This window comes from Macaca mulatta, chromosome 2 (assembly GCF_049350105.2).
Source record: "Macaca mulatta isolate MMU2019108-1 chromosome 2, T2T-MMU8v2.0, whole genome shotgun sequence".
Lineage (NCBI taxonomy): Eukaryota > Metazoa > Chordata > Mammalia > Primates > Cercopithecidae > Macaca > Macaca mulatta.
Genome location: NC_133407.1, coordinates 112,594,128 through 112,610,017, shown reverse-complemented (window position 1 = coordinate 112,610,017; position 15,890 = coordinate 112,594,128). Strand labels below are relative to the sequence as shown.

Below are 15,890 nucleotides of genomic sequence, written 5' to 3'. Positions count from 1 at the left end.
AATCACTTTGGGAACACTGACCAGATCCAAGAGGCTCCTTCTGGACCCTCATCCCTAGGAGCATTGAGACCCCCAAAGGAAGGCAGGGGCAGTGGAAGCAACAAGGGAGTTCACACCAGGGTCCACACACTAGGTTTTAGCAGCACTTTTACTTCCACATCCAAACTCCCTGGGTCCTCACAACAGCCCTGTGAGGTAGGTAGGGTAGGAAGGTTTCAGAGATCCCCATTTATAGATGAGGATGCTGAGGCACAGAGAGGTGAAGTGACTTGTCCAAGGTCATACAACCAGCAGTGTAGAGGGCCCAAAGCCAGCATTCCTCTGCTTGAACTCCTGCGCTCTGGCCCTCTGGCAGGTCCCACATCCTCTCTATTCTCTCTGTGTCCCCCACCCTCTCAACTCTCCTGGGTCTACAGGGACCCTAAAGGCAGCCTGGCATCTGGGATTTTTCAGGAATGGCAACTGGGGTGGGCCTGGTCAACTCCAGATAGGAACTGATCCTGAAGAACATGAGGCCAGCTTTCCTTCTCCCCATTTCCCAGTTGGATGGAAGGCCTAGTAGGTCCCAGGGCAAGGATGGAGCTAGGCATGATTCATGAAAGAATGGTGATAAAGGTAGGTGTAAGCATATGTGTGTCCTGCACTAAAGGCAAAGGCTCCCCTAACCCAAGGCCCCAAGGCAGTGTCTCAAGTGCTCACCCCTGTGCCTCTCTCATCCCACAGAGCCACAGTGAGTGTCCTCAGCAGCAAAAGGAGCCATAGAAATAGCTGCCTCTGGCAATGAGCTGCTCCAGTGGACAGCTCCCACCAGGCCTTCAGACCCCATCACGCAGACACAGTGCCTCCACGGCTTGACTGGGGCCCTGGGCCACACCCCCAATAACAAACAGCCGGGGCCCAGCCTGCAGACTAGAGCAGGAGCAGCGGGCAGTGGGCATGGCTGGCAATGCCTCCCAGCGCCTCCTTGCAAGGCTAAAGCTCTCCACAGAGCCCAAAGGACATGGCTGGTTTCCTGCAAGAAGGAGAGAGAAGGCTGTGAGAGGCACAGGCTGTAGGGACTCCAGGCCCTTCTGCTCCCTGAGCCCAGAGAATAGCCCAGTAGGTATCACCCTAGGATGAGCTATCAGTGCCTTGCTCTTCATTGCCTGTGTTCATCATTTGTTCATTCATTCATGTTTCTATATGTCCTCTTGACTGTGCATACAGTGGTCATTTCTCCTGCTGCTGTCTCGTAGACCCTTGCTGGTGCTTGACAGAGCCCCCAGTCACTGAGGAACACCCTGAGTGCTGGGCCAGGGAGACCACATCCTGCCTGCTTCACAGATAGGGAAAAGAGCTCACAAAGCCCTGACCCCTGGTGTGCCTGGAGATGGGCAGAAGGTGGCACACATGCTGGGGGCTACTCTTGCCTGTCTTGGAACTCCCTCCTCTCCCCAGCCCCATAGAGACTTACCAAGGCCCCCAATGGCCACAATGTGGCCCCCAAGGGACCCAACCACAAAGTCTGCCCTCTTATCCCTCATGCGCAGGCTGCGGGGCAGTTTGGTCCAGGACCCTGCAGGAGAGGGGAGGTCAGATCTAGTGACGTATGCACTATGCCCCTCCATCCCACAGAGAGTGCCAGGACAGCCCAGGACAGCCACTGCTCACCATGCTCCAGGTCAAACATCTCCACAGTGTTGACAAAGTGTGGGCGAGAGTAGAAGTTGTGGGGCCCAGGCTGCTGCAGGCCACCCAGGCTAAAGACGCTGCCTTCAGCCATGGCGCAGCCAGCAAAGGCCCGACGGCTGGGTAGGCTTGGATGCCGGGTCCATGTACGGGCCTCCAGATCAAAGGCTTCAAAAGCAGTCACCGGGAGCTTGCCCTGGCGGCCCCCTGTCAATAGAATTGGGGTACCTGGGAAGGAGCCCAGGAGGCTTGGTGTGCTCCTTACTCACTAGGTTGCTGATCTGCCTGCCTCAGCCTCCCACATCCTGCTGTGTGCACACTTGCACATGAATCATCCACCCCACAGTCCCTCAGATACTGGGGTTTGGTTTTCCAACCACAGCAAGACCACCAGGGGTCAAAGCCTCAGAGCAGGCATGGATCACCCCAACAAAGCTTATTTTGTTCTGCCATCCTGGACTGAGCTCGATCCCTATCCCAGTCAACCTATGAGGATGAGGATTTCTAAACTCTGAGCCCCTTTCCCACATCCCCCAGGCCCTTACCCAGGACATAGATCTTGTTCCCATGCAGGAAGGTGGAGGCCCCATAGCAGGGTGTGGGCATGGAGGGTAGCGAAAGCCAGCAGTCCCGACGGGGCTCATACACACATACCTGGGCCTGGGGGGCCGTGTCAGGGCCCATTCCCCCCAGAGCATACACCATACCATCTGCATAGAAAAGAGTAGTTCAGATTGTACCCCAGCCTGCCAGGGTACCCCACCCTGACAGCTGCCCTGGTAAGGCCTGGGGGTGGCTGGAGACCCATGTGTTTATGGCATCCCTCGCCAGGAACAGACACTCTACTACCTGCCTGCAGTGGGGGCTGGGAGAGCTAGGATTCCTACTCTGGCCAGGGCCCCTCTGAGTAAAGAGCAGGAGGCAGCTGATCTAATTATAATCCGACTCTGTCTCCCTGGAGATGCTATGGCAACAGAGTCTGGCATCCAAGCAGGGCTGGCCTGGGCTGGTGGTCAGACTTGGAGGCCAGAAGGTGGGGACTCCCCTCGGGGAGGAACATGGGGGGATGGCTTAAGCCGGGGTGAGAAACATGAGGATCGATCTGCTTAGCACAGAGCTCAGTCTGGGGAGGGGGAATGGGGACCAACTGGAGTTGGAGATGGGGCTGGGAGAGGAATGGCTTCGGTCTGCTGGGTAAAGATACTGTCCACAAGCCTTCTGCCCCAGGATCCCTGCCAGCACCTGTGTGTGACACTCTTTCATTAGAGTAGGCTCTCACCCTCTGTTAAACCCTCAGAGTCAGCTATGATATGTCTGGGGGCCTTGGGGTAATGGGCCAGTCAGCTGGGGGCTTCCATGGGAACCATCCCAGGTCATTTGGCCTTTGTCCATATCAGGCTTTCTGGTGTGTGGGAAGGGTTGGGGGTGGGGCAGGAAGTCTAAGCACAGGCTCTGAGCGGAGGCCCTACTCCTCTCCCCAATCCCAGACTATTTATAACCCTGGGAGTCATTAGGCCATCCCACCCCCATCTCTTAGAAATGAGGAGTGGGGCAAGAACATGGCTAGGGTCTCCCATCATCCTGGGATTGATTGGCTTGGGCTCTGCCTCCCACCTTAGCCAGAAAAGGCAGTTAATAGAAGGCTGCTGAAAGCCTAGCTCAAAGCTAGGCTGGAAAGGATACAGGGGATGAGGCCACATCCTGGGCACCCATGTAAAAATTACAGCTCTTGTTCAGTCTCTGAGGGTAAGGGACTAAGTCAGGAAATAATAAAAGGTGTTAGGGTACCTGAAGTGCCTTCCTTGGGACGCCACTCACCTCTCTCCACAGTTGCAACCCCCATGGCTGCTTGAGGGAGGGTGGCCCGACGCTCCCAGCGGCCCTCATCCATCAGGAAGGCCTCTACAGCAGCTACTGGGCTCTGGACCTCATCCACACCACCCACCACTAGCACCTGCTTGCCCAGAACTACCGCAGCTGCTCCAGCCCGGGCAGTGGGCAGGGGTGCCAGTGCCAGCCATGTGTGCGAGGCCATGTCCAGTGTCTCAGCAGTGTCCAAGGGCAGTCCAGCCCGGCCACAACCCCCCAACACCAGCAGGTGCCCATCTTGGTGTGCCACTGTGCCATAGACCCGGCAAGTGGGCATAGGGGGGAACACCTGCCAAGCAAAGGCCCGGCCACCTCCTGCAGACATGGTGTTCACTGCCAATGGCAGGCCATGCTGTCTGCTCAGACTGTAGGCCTCACTGGGGAGGCATGACAGGGCCTCATCTTGATTCTGCCAGGGCCACAAGAGGTATATGACCAGTCCAGGGAGCTTGCCTTCACCTGGAGGAAACAGGGAAAACAGGGGTCAGGGCCACTGACCATCCCCTCAGGAAACAGATAAGCAGCCCATAGCTGAGGGCAGGGCTAGCCCAAAATCACTGGTGGGAAAGGCAGGGGGAGAACCCAACCCCTCTGGCTAGTACATCACTGTGGAGGCCCTCCTGGAGTGGGAAGGAGGGTAGACCCCAGGTACCCAGGAGCTTTTCCCCTTTCCCACTGGGGCATGAAGGATTCTGCTTCCCACCCACTACCCTAACCACTCAGCAACTGGGTCAAATCTGGGTCTAGGCGGGCGGTAGTAAGGTGATTAGAACAGGACTCTCCATCCAGGACCCTTCCTTTCCCCTCAACAAGCCTCACACTGGTCCTGCATGAGGGGAGTCCTACTATATCCTCCCCTTACTGGCTTCCAGAGTGCCCTGGGCAGCCTAGGGGTCCCCACGCCTACTGTCAGGGGTCAGACTCCAGAGTATCCTTACAACATCCTGGGGGCCATTCCACAGGGTTAAACTATTCCCACCAGTAAAAGGCCAGAGTCAGGCTGTGTTTCTGACTAGGGGAAGGACTGCACACCAGGGTTCTACACTCTCCTCTGGAGGTCCCCCACAGGAGTTTGCCCATTCCAAACCCCCCAGAAGCCAGATTTCCTGGTGTCCAGAAGTGGGATGGGGGGGCCGTTGGGGGAATCTCATGACCACAGGACTCCAGGGTCCGAGTTCAGGGCGTTTCCAGCAGGAATGGGCAGCTGGACTTCTGGGTTCCCTCGCAGCAGATCCCCAAGTTCTCCAGCCACCCCTTTCTCTTGAGGGCTACACTCCTGGACCCCTGGCAGGAGGGCCTCCTGGCCCCAAACTTCCAGTTCAAGGATGTGGTGGGCGGGTCTGGGCTAACGCGCTTGGGGTGCTACACCCCGCGCCCCAAACTTCCCCTGAGCGCGGTTCCCGCGGGACTCACCCGCCGGTGCTCCAATGCAGCTAGGGCAAGGGGTCCGCCGTTCGGCCTCCGCTGACGCTGGATCTGGCTGGGGCTGAAGTCGGGCTCTGGTGGGGCTCCGGCACTGCTCCGGCGCGGGGCGGGGCTGGGCCAGGTCCGCCCCTCGCCCCCCTCCCCCTGCGACTCAGAGAAACCTCCGCCCGCCTTAACCCTGCACATGCCGCAGCTGGAGCAGGGCGTGCCGATCCACGGTCACACGCAAACGGACAGATAAACGGACACGTGGACATTGGGCCTGACAGAATTTAGCGTCCGACCTCGGGCAGGAGTAGAAATGAGGCAGCGGCGAGCGACACAACACGTGTATGGCAAGGGGCAGTTCTGAGCCCTACCCAGCCTGGGTGCGCAGGCTGTGTAGAGCACGCCAGCCGAACCCGAGGGCTTGGGGGGCCGGCGCCTGCCCACCTCCGCTGAGCTCCCAGGAGCCCAATGACAGGCTTCCCGGCGGCGCCCCCTGGAGGCCACTGGGGGCATGGCCTGGGCCTCTGTCATGTGGGGGCAGCCTGGGTCGCCCTTACCTGGGCATAAAGCAGGAATAGGTCTTACAGTGTACACTGAGGCTAGCGGGGGTGGAGGAACAGAAAGTACCGACCCTTCTACAAACCTGGGTGGGGAGAATTCCTGGAGGGAGTGATACTGAGCAGAGGATGTGCTGGAAGAGTCAGAGACCAGGGGACCTCCCAAGTGGGTCACTCTGGCCTTATCCTGTAGGGCCTGAGAGACCTGGGCTACTATACATGTTTAGGATCCTGGGCTTGCCTCTAACCAACTCTGGGGTCAAGCAAGAGCAAACTGGTGTGACAGGGGCCCACCTATATCAGGCCCAGACCTTGGCCCTGCCTATCTTCTGAGCATTCACAGTTATTAGCTAAGTCTTCAAGCTGGGGGCCCATTTGTACAGGTCAGTGGTACCTGTGGGAAGAGGTCCTTGCAGTTGTCTGTGTCTGCTCACTGCCTTGTCCCCCTTTCATGGACAGTGCTTATCTTAGTTCCCCCAAAGTAGACCTGGACAAAGATATACATGCATATAGTTAGTATGGGAGGTGAGGCCAAGAAACACCAGCAGTGGCAAGGAGACAAGGAAAGCAGCCAATAAAGGAAGTGTCATCAAGCAAGCTACCACTGTGGGCAATTGGGACCAAATCCTGCTGGGGATTCTGGGAGCCTGCATAGAACATAGGCCTTACATTATTGCTGCCCCCAAGAGCAAGGGGAGCTGAGGTACTCATTCTCAAATCTCCATTAGTCATGGGTTGAGAGCTGTTTGGGGGCATTACCTATTAACTCCCTGGCCTGCCTCACATCTGGCCTTCCCAGAAGTCTATGGGTAGACCCTTCCCCATGACCAGAGAAGAGAGCCTTCGCCCTTTTCAGGGACTGTCAGTTGGATCCAGTCGGCCTGCACAGAAATGGTGGTGCCAAGACTGGTTACAGACTGCACAGACCCTGACTTGAAGGCCTCAATTCTCCTTGTCCCACTTCACCTTGGACTTGCTCTTCAGTGCCCTCACTTGGGGGCACTGTTGCCACCCTCTTGTGATTGCCAATAGGCTTCCAAGAGGCTCACACTGCCCTGCAGTCCCCTTCACATTTGCTACTGTTCCCTTTCCAAGCTCCTTCCCCCTACTTTCCAGCAATTAAGCACTTACAAGCCACTTGCCTTTAGATACCTCCCAACACCCCAAGTCCCTCTAGTCTCCCCTTCCTCCCCTCCAGTCAAACTCTTGAAGCCATCTGTCCTCACAGCCTCCACCTTCTTGTTACTTGCCACCTCAGTGTGCTGCCACTCCTCCCCAAAAATTGTTCTTGGAGGCCGGGCGCGGTGGCTCAAGCCTGTAATCCCAGCACTTTGGGAGGCCGAGACGGGCGGATCACGAGGTCAGGAGATCGAGACCATCCTGGCTAACACGGTGAAACCCCATCTCTACTAAAAAAAAAAAAAAAAAATACAAACAAAAAACTAGCCGGGCGCGGTGGCGGGCGCCTGTAGTCCCAGCTACTCGGGAGGCTGAGGCAGGAGAATGGCGTGAACCCGGGAGGCAGAGCTTGCAGTGAGCTGAGATCCGGCCACTGCACTCCAGCCTGGGCAACACAGCCAGACTCCGTCTCAAAAAAAAAAAAAAATTGTTCTTGGAAAAGTCATCATGGAATACCATAGAGCTAAAACTATATGTGCCTGTGGTCCTTAACTAAATCTTGCTAGCATCTTCAAAGTTTTGCCCCTTGTGACCTCAACTTCCTCCTGCTGCTTGTCCTGCCTCTCAGAATCCTTTTTGTTTGTTTTTGTTTTTTGTTTTTTGAGACACAGTCTCACTGTCGCCCAGGCTGGAGTGTAGTGGTGCGATCTTGGCTTGCTGCAAGCTCCGCCTCCCAGGTTCATGCCATTCTCCTGCGTAAGCCTCCCGAGTAGCTGGACTACAGGCGCCCGCCACCACGCCTGGCTAATTTTTTTTTTTTTTTGTATTTTTAGTAGAGACAGGGTTTCACTGTGTTAGCCAGGATGGTCTCGATCTCCTGATCTCGTGATCCGCCCGCCTTGGCCTCCCAAAGTGCTGGGATTACAGGCGTGAGCCACCGTGCCCAGCCCACCTCTCAGATAAATATATATATATATATTTTTTTTTTAGCACGATCTCGGCTCATTGCAACCTCTGCCTTCCAGTGGTTTCAAGCGATTCTCCAGAGTAGTCCCAGCCTCCTGAGTAGCTGGAACTACAGGCACATGCCACCACGCCCAGCTAATTTTTTGTATTTTTAGTAGAAACGGGGTTTCACCATGTTGGCGAGGATGGTCTCAATTTCTTGACCTCGTGATTTGCCCACCTCGGCCTCCCAAAGTGCTGGAATTACAGGCATGAGCCACTGCACCCGGCCTAGAATCTTTTGCAGGCTCTGCTTCTTCTCCATCACCAGGAATTGGATCCTCAAGATTCAACCCTGGCTTTTCTCCCTGGCACACATATTTCCTCTTGAGGCAATACCTCCCAAGCCACTGCCTTCATTCACATCTAGATCTCCATCAGATCTCTCTGCTCAGACAGAGGTGGGTCCAGGATCCACTGAGAACCATATGAGGCTGGAGGAGCAGGTGGCTTACTTGTGTAATACTAGCACTTTGGGAGACTGAGGTGGGCAGATCACCTGAAGTCAGTAGTTCGAGACCAGCTTGGCCAACGTGGTGAAACCCTGGCTCTACTAAAAATACAAAACATTGGCCAGGCGCAGTGGCTCACGCCTGTAATCCCAACACTTTGGGAGGCCAAAGTGAGTGGATCATTTGGGATCATTTGAGGTCAGGAGCTTGAGACCAGCTTGGCCAACATGGTGAAACCCCACCTGTACTAAAAATACAAAAATTAGCCAGGCATGGTGGCAGGCACCTGTAGTCCCAGCTACTCTGGAGGCTGAGGTAGGAGAATTGCTTGAACCGGGGAGGCAGAGGTTGCAATGAGCTGAGATCGTGCCACTGTACTCCAGCCTGGGCAACAAAAGAGACTCTATCTCAAAAAAAAAAAAAAAAAAAAAGGAAGAAGGAAAAAAGAACCATATAAGATGCCAAATGGAAAGCAAGGACTGGGTCCTGGGATCACCCTGTGTTCTCTCTCATCTCATCCCGTCTGATCCCAGTTGTGCCTGTAGGCTCAGCATCCACTAGAGTCCAGGTCAAGTCAGACTGCACTCTGACGAGTGCTCCCAAAGAGTTCCATCTAGGGCATACTGGGCACCAGGAGGCAAAAAGTTAGGCCCTACCACCCCCAAAGGGAGCTAGGTACCCCATGATCCTTACCCCTAATCTCTATCATTTCCCCAGTTCTCATGTCTGGAGGGACACAGCAGAGCCAGAGGATTGGACCTACCCTTCCTCGTTCTCCATTTGCCCTAACTTCTGAGTTGAACATCACCAGAGAGAGGTCTGGATATACTTGCACTGGTGTCATCCCTGGAGGATGGGCTCTCACTCTCTATGGAAGGGGTTCCTGTTTGCACAGCCATGCCCACCTGCACACAGGAGGCCAACACTGCTGGCTTTGGAGAAGCTGTACAAGGCAATTGGTTGAATCGGTCCTGAGAGAGTGAACAGTCAATCCTCAACCATGGACAGGGCCAGAGACTGGACTCACCCACAGCTGGGGACTGGGGGTGCCAAGATGGGGCTTCCTGACTGCACCCCATGAGACCCTGGCCCTTGGGACCCTACTCTTCCTTTCTTTCCACCAGCAAAAAAAAAGGCTAGAAGCACTGACCCCAGAGGAACAGGAGATTTTGCAGTTCCTGCTAGATACCTTGGCTACACTTAAAGGCACCGAGGACCTCACCATCAGTGCTGAGGCTCTGGGAAGCTAAGAGGCACCAGATGAGGCCTATGGCACTGCTGGGTGAACTAGACACTTGTCTTTAGGAGTGCCTGGACCCCTCTGTATAAGCAGGGAAAATACAGAGCAACTAGAGGATCCTGGGGTCACATGGGCAGGAGAAAGGGCTAGTACCCAGTCCCTAAATGAAGCATACCACCACCCTCCTGTGATTGCCAATAGGCTTCCACCTGACCCTAACTACCAAATAAGGCACCACTGCAAGGGTCAAGGTCCAAGAGTTGTGGCAATATTTCTGCCTCCTGGCTCAGGCTCTGACCCTAGTTCAAATGCTCCCACTACCTCATCCATGAAACCAGGGCTCCCAGGATGGCTCCCAACCTGGACTTGGGAACCTGTGACTAATGGGACCTTCAGTCAGAGCTGTGGAGACCACTCTGACCTCTCGTTGAACTCACAGACCCCTAGAGTTGATTTTGACCTGTATCCTATAACCACCACCCCTGTACTAGCCCAAGAGCACGGGTAAAAAGACTGAGGTCCCAGACTCCTAGGCAAAAGGAAAGGGGTTCTGAGCAGTGTTAAGACTGGAGGCAGGACTTCCTTCCATTGAGGGGCTGAGGCTGGGCCAATGACTATACCTGCCCTGACCTGCCTGAGCAAGTATACTCAGGCCCACAGTGGTATACTGGAGCTCCCAGACTCGGTATGCATTTGGGCTTGCATGCACCACTTGTGATCACGTGCACACCAGCCTTTCATGCCATGTGCCATGGGCCCTATTCTCAGGAAGAGAGGAAGGCCTGCTGTCCTTGGAGGAGATACCCTTACTGCAAAACAAACTCCCTGTCAGGAGGCACTCCTCTTTCACCCTCTGGTCAGGTGTCTGGGACTGAAGTGGGCATTGTCAGTGGCTAAAGGAAGATCAGAGGGTGGAAGATGGCCGGAACCTTGCCAGGAGCCCCTCCCAGATGTCAATGAACCACCAGCTCCCCTCAGAAAAGGTGTCAGATGACCCCTAATCCAGCCTTAGCCGGGCTGTAGTGAGTCCTTGCCTGGGGCCACGTCAGAGGGCACCTCTGTTCTTCAGCTTTCTGCACAGGGCCGAACGGATTTGGAGCGGTCACCGCGGCCACCACCTCCAGGCAGTCCTCCTTGGTACCCAATCTGCTCCGCCCCCAGACTTTGGGGGGAAATGGGGTCTCGGGGGTCAAGGGTCATTAGGGCGGGCTGGGTCCCGGAAGCGGAAGCGCAGCACACTTCCGGCGCGCAGCGGGCGGCCATGTTGGAGCAGCGGAGGCGGCGCAGAGGCGCGTCTTGGGTCCCCGCGGCGGCGCCGGTAGGTTGGAGCCGCGGGCCTAGCCGCGCCGCGGAGGGGTAGCCCGCGAGGCGGCAGGGCGGACGGGCAAGCGGCCGACTCTTCCCGGACCCGCGTCCTCCGCCGGCCTGGCCGAGACCCCCCACCCCACCCCCACCCCGCGCCCAGCGACCCCACCCTGGGGCTGCGCGGTCCCGGTCGGGCTAGCATCGTTCACCCTGTACATTTCGCTGCCTCAGTGACCCCCGCCTCACGGCTTGGGCCCTAAGGACGCGCACTCCCAGCCTGAGAGCCCCGATCTGCCCCCTCCCCCGTTCCGCCTGTATGGCGCCTCTCTCACTCTCTCACCCCCTATCTTCCGTCAGCTTCTCCTGCCTCCCCCGGGGGCACGTGTGAAGGGAAGTCGGGAGCCGGGCAGCAGCCTCTGTTTCCGAAGCTTCTCGAAAGCCCAGAAAACCCCTCCCAAGAGCCCAGCCTAACTTGCGTGGAAGATCCCCCAGGTCACCCCAAATATTTGCGTCGGGGAGCGTGTGAGGATGGGAAATAGGTCCCTCTCTCTTCTACAGTTCACAGCTCTGGGAACTACATCCCCTCAAAAAATATTAATAAAGAACTAAAGTCATGTGCAAGGATTGTGCTTGGAGAACGGTCTCTGGGGTGGGGAAGTGCCCAAGACACCTGAGGATCCAAGAATGTTTCCAAACAAAGAGCCCCAGGGCATTTCCTCCAGGGTATTCTGAAGACTTCATCTGCTGCATTAGAGCGGTGGGAAGAAACCACACCCAAGGGCCTCATGGCCCGAGGGACCTGCCTGATCCTGGCTGATCTTTTAATGCTCTGGTGCAGCTGGGGAGCTGCCTCCTGCTTCTGGGAGCCCTCAGTGTTAGGTTGGGTATTAGATGTTATGATTGATGGCCACAGCTTCTTAAAGAAGTCTGGAACTAGTTGGATGTTCTCAGTCACCTCCATCTGGGCTGTACTGAGGTCTGTGGCCCTCCAAGTCTTAGGTAGGACAGTTCATACCGCGAATGTCCCCTTGACTCACCATCCTACTTGCAGCCTTTGGCTCCCATTGTCCTTAAACCTTGGGTTCTTGGTCTGGCTGCCTGGTCCCCGGTCTGCCTGGTTGCCTAGGGAGATGTCATTGGCACCTGCTACTCGTCAGCTTTCTAGTTTCTGTTGAAGAAAAATCCGACTCTTTCCCTGGATTTGGTCTCCATGCCTCTGGAGCTAGAAAATGGGTTGCTGAGTACCCTGTCTGGAGACTGAAAACAGAACTTCTGGTGGGCAGGGAGATTCCCCCACCCCAGTCCAGCTCCACACATGAACAGCAGCAGCTGGAGAAACAGATGGGCATGGGCAGTGGGTGTAAGTCTGGGCCCTTTGGCTAACATTCAAGGTTCTTTGTTGTTCTATCCTCGCCTGTTTTTTCACCTAGATCCCAGATCCCACACCAAGTATACCTTAACTCTTTCTCACTTTGGAGCCATTGCTTTAGCTATTCCCCTTTTTGCTCCATTTCCATCTGATCCTTTTTCATTCATCATATCCTAGCTAGGTGTTAACTCACTCAGGAATCCTTTCCTGACCCATTGGCAAACTGAGCTGAGTGCCAGCATTCACTCCCAAGAATCTTAATGGTGTATTTTTCTTGCCTTCTAGCCTGGGTTCCTTGAGGACAGGGATATTGCCTGTATTCCCAGAGCTGAGTAATTCTAGGTTTCTGGCCTCGGAAAATACAGAGTTGAATTAAAATGTACCAGGCTCAAATCTTTTCAGGGACCCGGCAGCGGGTTGGATGGCTCTGAGGTGTTTCTGAGTGTGTATCTTGAAGAAGCTCCCTGACCCTTACCCTCTCCTCCCACCCCAGCATGGTAGAGGGTCAGGAGACCAGTGTTTTACACCAGGAAGTGTCTCACTCTGGCCAGATTCCTCAGTGTCATGGAGATTGGGGCACTGATTGACCTGTCTATGTGTTCTGGCCCCTTTTCTTAGTGCCATTCTTATTGACTCTTTTCCTCTTGTCTTGGAGGTGCCAAGCGCTGGTTTGTGGATACCCAGGCAGATCTGCAGTGCCTAATGCCATGAGTGTGGTGGTTCAGCATGTGGAGGAAAAAGCTGTGCACTCCTGGTCGCGCATCTCCACGGCTGGGAAGAAGGCCCTGGAAGAGGCGCTGCTTGTCTTTAACCCCATGAGCCAGGATCTCAGTGCCACAGAGGCCCAGCTTGTGGCCTTCCTGCAGGGCCTGCGAGATGATGGCTTCCAACCTACCATCCTGCGCAGTGGTGATGTCTATGGCTATAGTTCATGCACAGCTAATCCCCCAAGCCAGACGAAACTGCAAGCTCGTGCCCCTAACCCAACTGCCACATCACCTCCAGCCAGTGCTCCCCGAACTGCCATGCGGTTGCCCGCAGGTCGGGCCACACTGCTTCCCATGCCACTATCTGGTAGGCTGGCTAAAGCGTCCACACCAGCCCTTGCCAAGCATGCTACCACCAACCTGCTGCTGAGCTCTCTGAAGCAATCAAGTGCCAGCCATGCCCGGGGCGCAGCAGTGGGCTTCCCCACCCACCTTTATCCAGGTGTCTACCCTGCCATGCGGCTCTCTGTTGTCCTTGAGGCCCTGGTTCCACTCAAGACTACAATGCCCTGCTTGGGTGCCAAGCACAAGGCACAGTCACTGCATCTCTCACTTGCAGACTCTCCTCTGAAACTGCGGAAAAGTTCAGGGAAGGGTCCAGGGAACCCCCGGCCCAAAGCTCCCAGAAAAACCACAAGCAAGGGCTCCAAGTGTCTGACTCGCAAAGGCCCTGGGGCTGGACCCCGACGAGGCTCTGGGCACCAGAGCAAAACCAACAGAGCCACTGGGTCCCCCAGTGTCCGGCGAATGAAAGGGGGCTCTGCCCTGGGCACCAAAGCAGCCCAGGCCAAGGTAGCTCGAACACTGGCCAAAGCTGCTCGTTCCCAAGCCAGGGTGGCTCGAACACAGGCCAAGGCTGCTAAGGCCCGGGCCAAGGCCAAGGCAGCCCGGGCCAAGGCCAAGGCAGCCCGGGTCAAGGCCAAGGCCAAAGCCAAGGCAGCACGGGTCAAGGCCAAGGCCAAAGTCATGGCAGCACGGGCCAAGGCCAAGACTAAAGCCAAGGCAGTACGGGCCAAGGCCAAGGTGGCTCGGACCCAGCCCAGGGGCAGGGGCAGGCCAAAGGGGTCTGCTAAGACCAGAACTACAAGGAAGGGCCAGAAATACCGCCCTGAGACTGTTGGGCAGAAGAGGAAAAGGGCTGAGGAGGCAAAAGATCTTCCTCCCAAGAAGAGAACACGGCTTGGGCCCCGATCTCCTAAGGCATGGCTAGGGCCTGGAACAGCAAAGCTGCTCAAGTTCCGTGCCATAAAGGTAGATAGGCGGTCCTCCGATGATGAGGTGCGGCAGCGGGCTCAGCGGATTCTCCGCGTGAACCTGTCACCTGAGATACGGCTCCAGCCATTGCTGCCACATTCAGCAGTCTGATTCCTTCACACGGCAATGTTTGGGGAAACTGAGCCCAGCTGTCTGTGTGGCCAGTGGTACAGTGTGCTATGCCCGTGGACTCCACAATCTTGAGGACTCCGGGTACCTCTCTAGGGCCCTTGTGACCACCAGCCTCCTTTCAGAAACTGGAGGGGGTGGGTTAGGGTGGGGTGGGTGGGTGGGAGGGGTGTTTTCATGGCGCGATGCACTGTGACTTGTTATTCAAGTTGTATGTCTACTGTTCCATCTATCACGTTTTATACCTTTCCACCTTCCAGTCTCCCTGCCCACCCTCCATGGTCTTTTTTGTATGTGTGGCTGCTGGCAGGCCAGCTTGAAGGTATAGGGAAAAAGGTCCCAGAAATAGGTATGCCTATTTCTGGGGGTTGTGGGAGGAGGCAGCTCCTGGGCCCCTTTGGAGACATGAGGGGAAATTGGCTTCTGTGGGTGTCTGAGAGGCATCCCCTGAAGACAGGAGCAGAGCCGCTATGAAATGAGACATTTCCCTTTGAGGCTGCTCTGGTTTGTGATCCAGACAGGCCCTGTGTAGGACAGTAGGTTCCATGGGGAACCTTGCAGCTAGTGGGTTTTTAGGTCCTGGAATGGAGCCTTTGTGGTACTTCTCCCTAGGGACCAAACAGACAGCCTGGCTAAAATCTTGGGGCTTAGCCTGGGCTTTTCTGGTTTGGGACCAGGCCCAAAGGGGTTGAGGTGCTTCTCCCTCTCTGGTCTCCTGGGAGAGAGTAACTATCCTGAACTTTGATTGGTGGCAAGGTACTGGTGGTTGAGTCAGGACCACAGAGGTTGCCCTCAATGACCAAATAATTTTCTCCTTGGTTGGGTGAGGTTTTCCATGACTGCCTCATCAGCAGTGCTTTCTGTCTGGATTTGAAGAGCTTTCTCTATTCCTAGGTCCAGCCTCATCATGCCCTCCAACATGGTCCATATGTTAAAATACATTGTCACCCTTCCTGCTTTTTAGAGAGGGGGCTGGGTCCTGGGACCTGAAGGAGGTAACTGTCCTGCCCATCTGTAGTCCATCGCTGGCTGCCCAGGCTGAATGGCAGTGCCTGGAGTGGGCAGGGAGGGGTACACATTTCCCCTCCCTGGGTTAGGGACATCATTTGAGTGAGAATCAGATGGTTTCTGTTTCTGGGTTTGGGCCCCACAACCTGCCAGCTGCCCTGGGTGATGGACCTTTGGAGGAGCTCTGTGCTTCTTGGTGCCCTCCTGCCCCTTCTGCGTCTTGTGGCATGCTTCCCCTGGGTGTGTCCTCCCTTGGTTTTCCAAGCTCTGGGACCTTGCTCCCAGCTGTGCTATTGCCCCACTACCCTGCGTGCTACTTGCCTCTGACAACTCTTTTCATTCATGATGTGAATATGGAGAGTGACCTGAGAGCCACACTCAGCTCCTCAAGGGCAGCCTAGCTTGGGGCTCACGCGTGTAATCCCAGCACTTTGGGAGGCCAAGGCAGGTGGGTCAGTTGAGGTTAGGAGTTTGAGACCAGCCTGGCCAACATGGTGAAACCCCGTCTCTACTAAAAATACAAAAATTAGCTGGGCGTGGTGGTGCACGCCTATAGTCCCAGCTACTTGGGAGGCTGAGGCTGGAAGGTCACTTGAACCTGGAAAGTGGAGTTTGCAATGAGCTGAGATCTCGCCGCTGCACTCCAGGCTGGGCGACAGAGTGAGACTGTCTCAAAAAAAAAAAAAAAGAAAAGAAATCAAGGTTCCCTGTGGGGTGGGGTGGAGGGGGCTGGGT

General features: G+C 55.7%; 2 protein-coding genes across 9 annotated transcripts in view; one reads left to right on the top strand and one right to left on the bottom strand.

Moving 5' to 3' along the window:
- Positions 1 to 130: 130 nt before the first annotated feature.
- On the bottom strand, positions 131 to 5,031 carry KLHDC8B (kelch domain containing 8B). 2 transcript variants are annotated; one of them, XM_077990694.1, is made up of 6 exons: positions 4,951 to 5,031; positions 3,487 to 3,996; positions 2,349 to 2,378; positions 1,651 to 1,875; positions 1,454 to 1,555; positions 131 to 1,012 (listed from the first exon to the last, which is right to left on the bottom strand). In XM_077990694.1, the coding sequence occupies exons 2-6, from the start codon at positions 3,860 to 3,862 to the stop codon at positions 816 to 818; spliced, it is 930 nt and encodes a 309-aa protein (XP_077846820.1). In that variant the 5' UTR covers positions 3,863 to 3,996; positions 4,951 to 5,031; the 3' UTR covers positions 131 to 815.
- A 5,527-nt stretch (positions 5,032 to 10,558) lies between these two features.
- CCDC71 (coiled-coil domain containing 71) overlaps positions 10,559 to 15,890 on the top strand; it is a 28,872-nt gene continuing 23,540 nt past the window's right edge. For 4 of the 7 annotated variants that reach the window (XR_013413397.1, XR_013413396.1, XR_013413395.1 and 1 more), the window contains exons 1-2: positions 10,559 to 10,641; positions 12,653 to 14,231. Coding sequence is in view for 2 of the 7 variants with exons in the window: in NM_001266198.1 (NP_001253127.1) it covers positions 12,705 to 14,129 (1,425 nt within the window). In the remaining 5 variants the exon portion in view is untranslated. Of the gene's footprint in view, positions 10,642 to 12,652; positions 14,410 to 15,890 lie in introns of those variants that run through there. The other 3 variants (XM_077990702.1, XR_013413394.1, NM_001266198.1) reach the window with 3 other exon arrangements.

Coding starts and splice junctions, on each gene's coding strand:
- KLHDC8B (XM_077990694.1), bottom strand. CDS start 3,862: ATGTCTGCAGGAGGTGGCCGGGCCTTTGCTTGGCAGGTGTTCCCCCCT. Junction 2,379..3,486: donor GGTTGCAACTGTGGAGAGAG/GTGAGTGGCGTC, acceptor TTTTCTATGCAG/ATGGTATGGTGTATGCTCTG. Junction 1,876..2,348: donor GTATGCTCTGGGGGGAATGG/GCCCTGACACGG, acceptor TTCTATTGACAG/GGGGCCGCCAGGGCAAGCTC.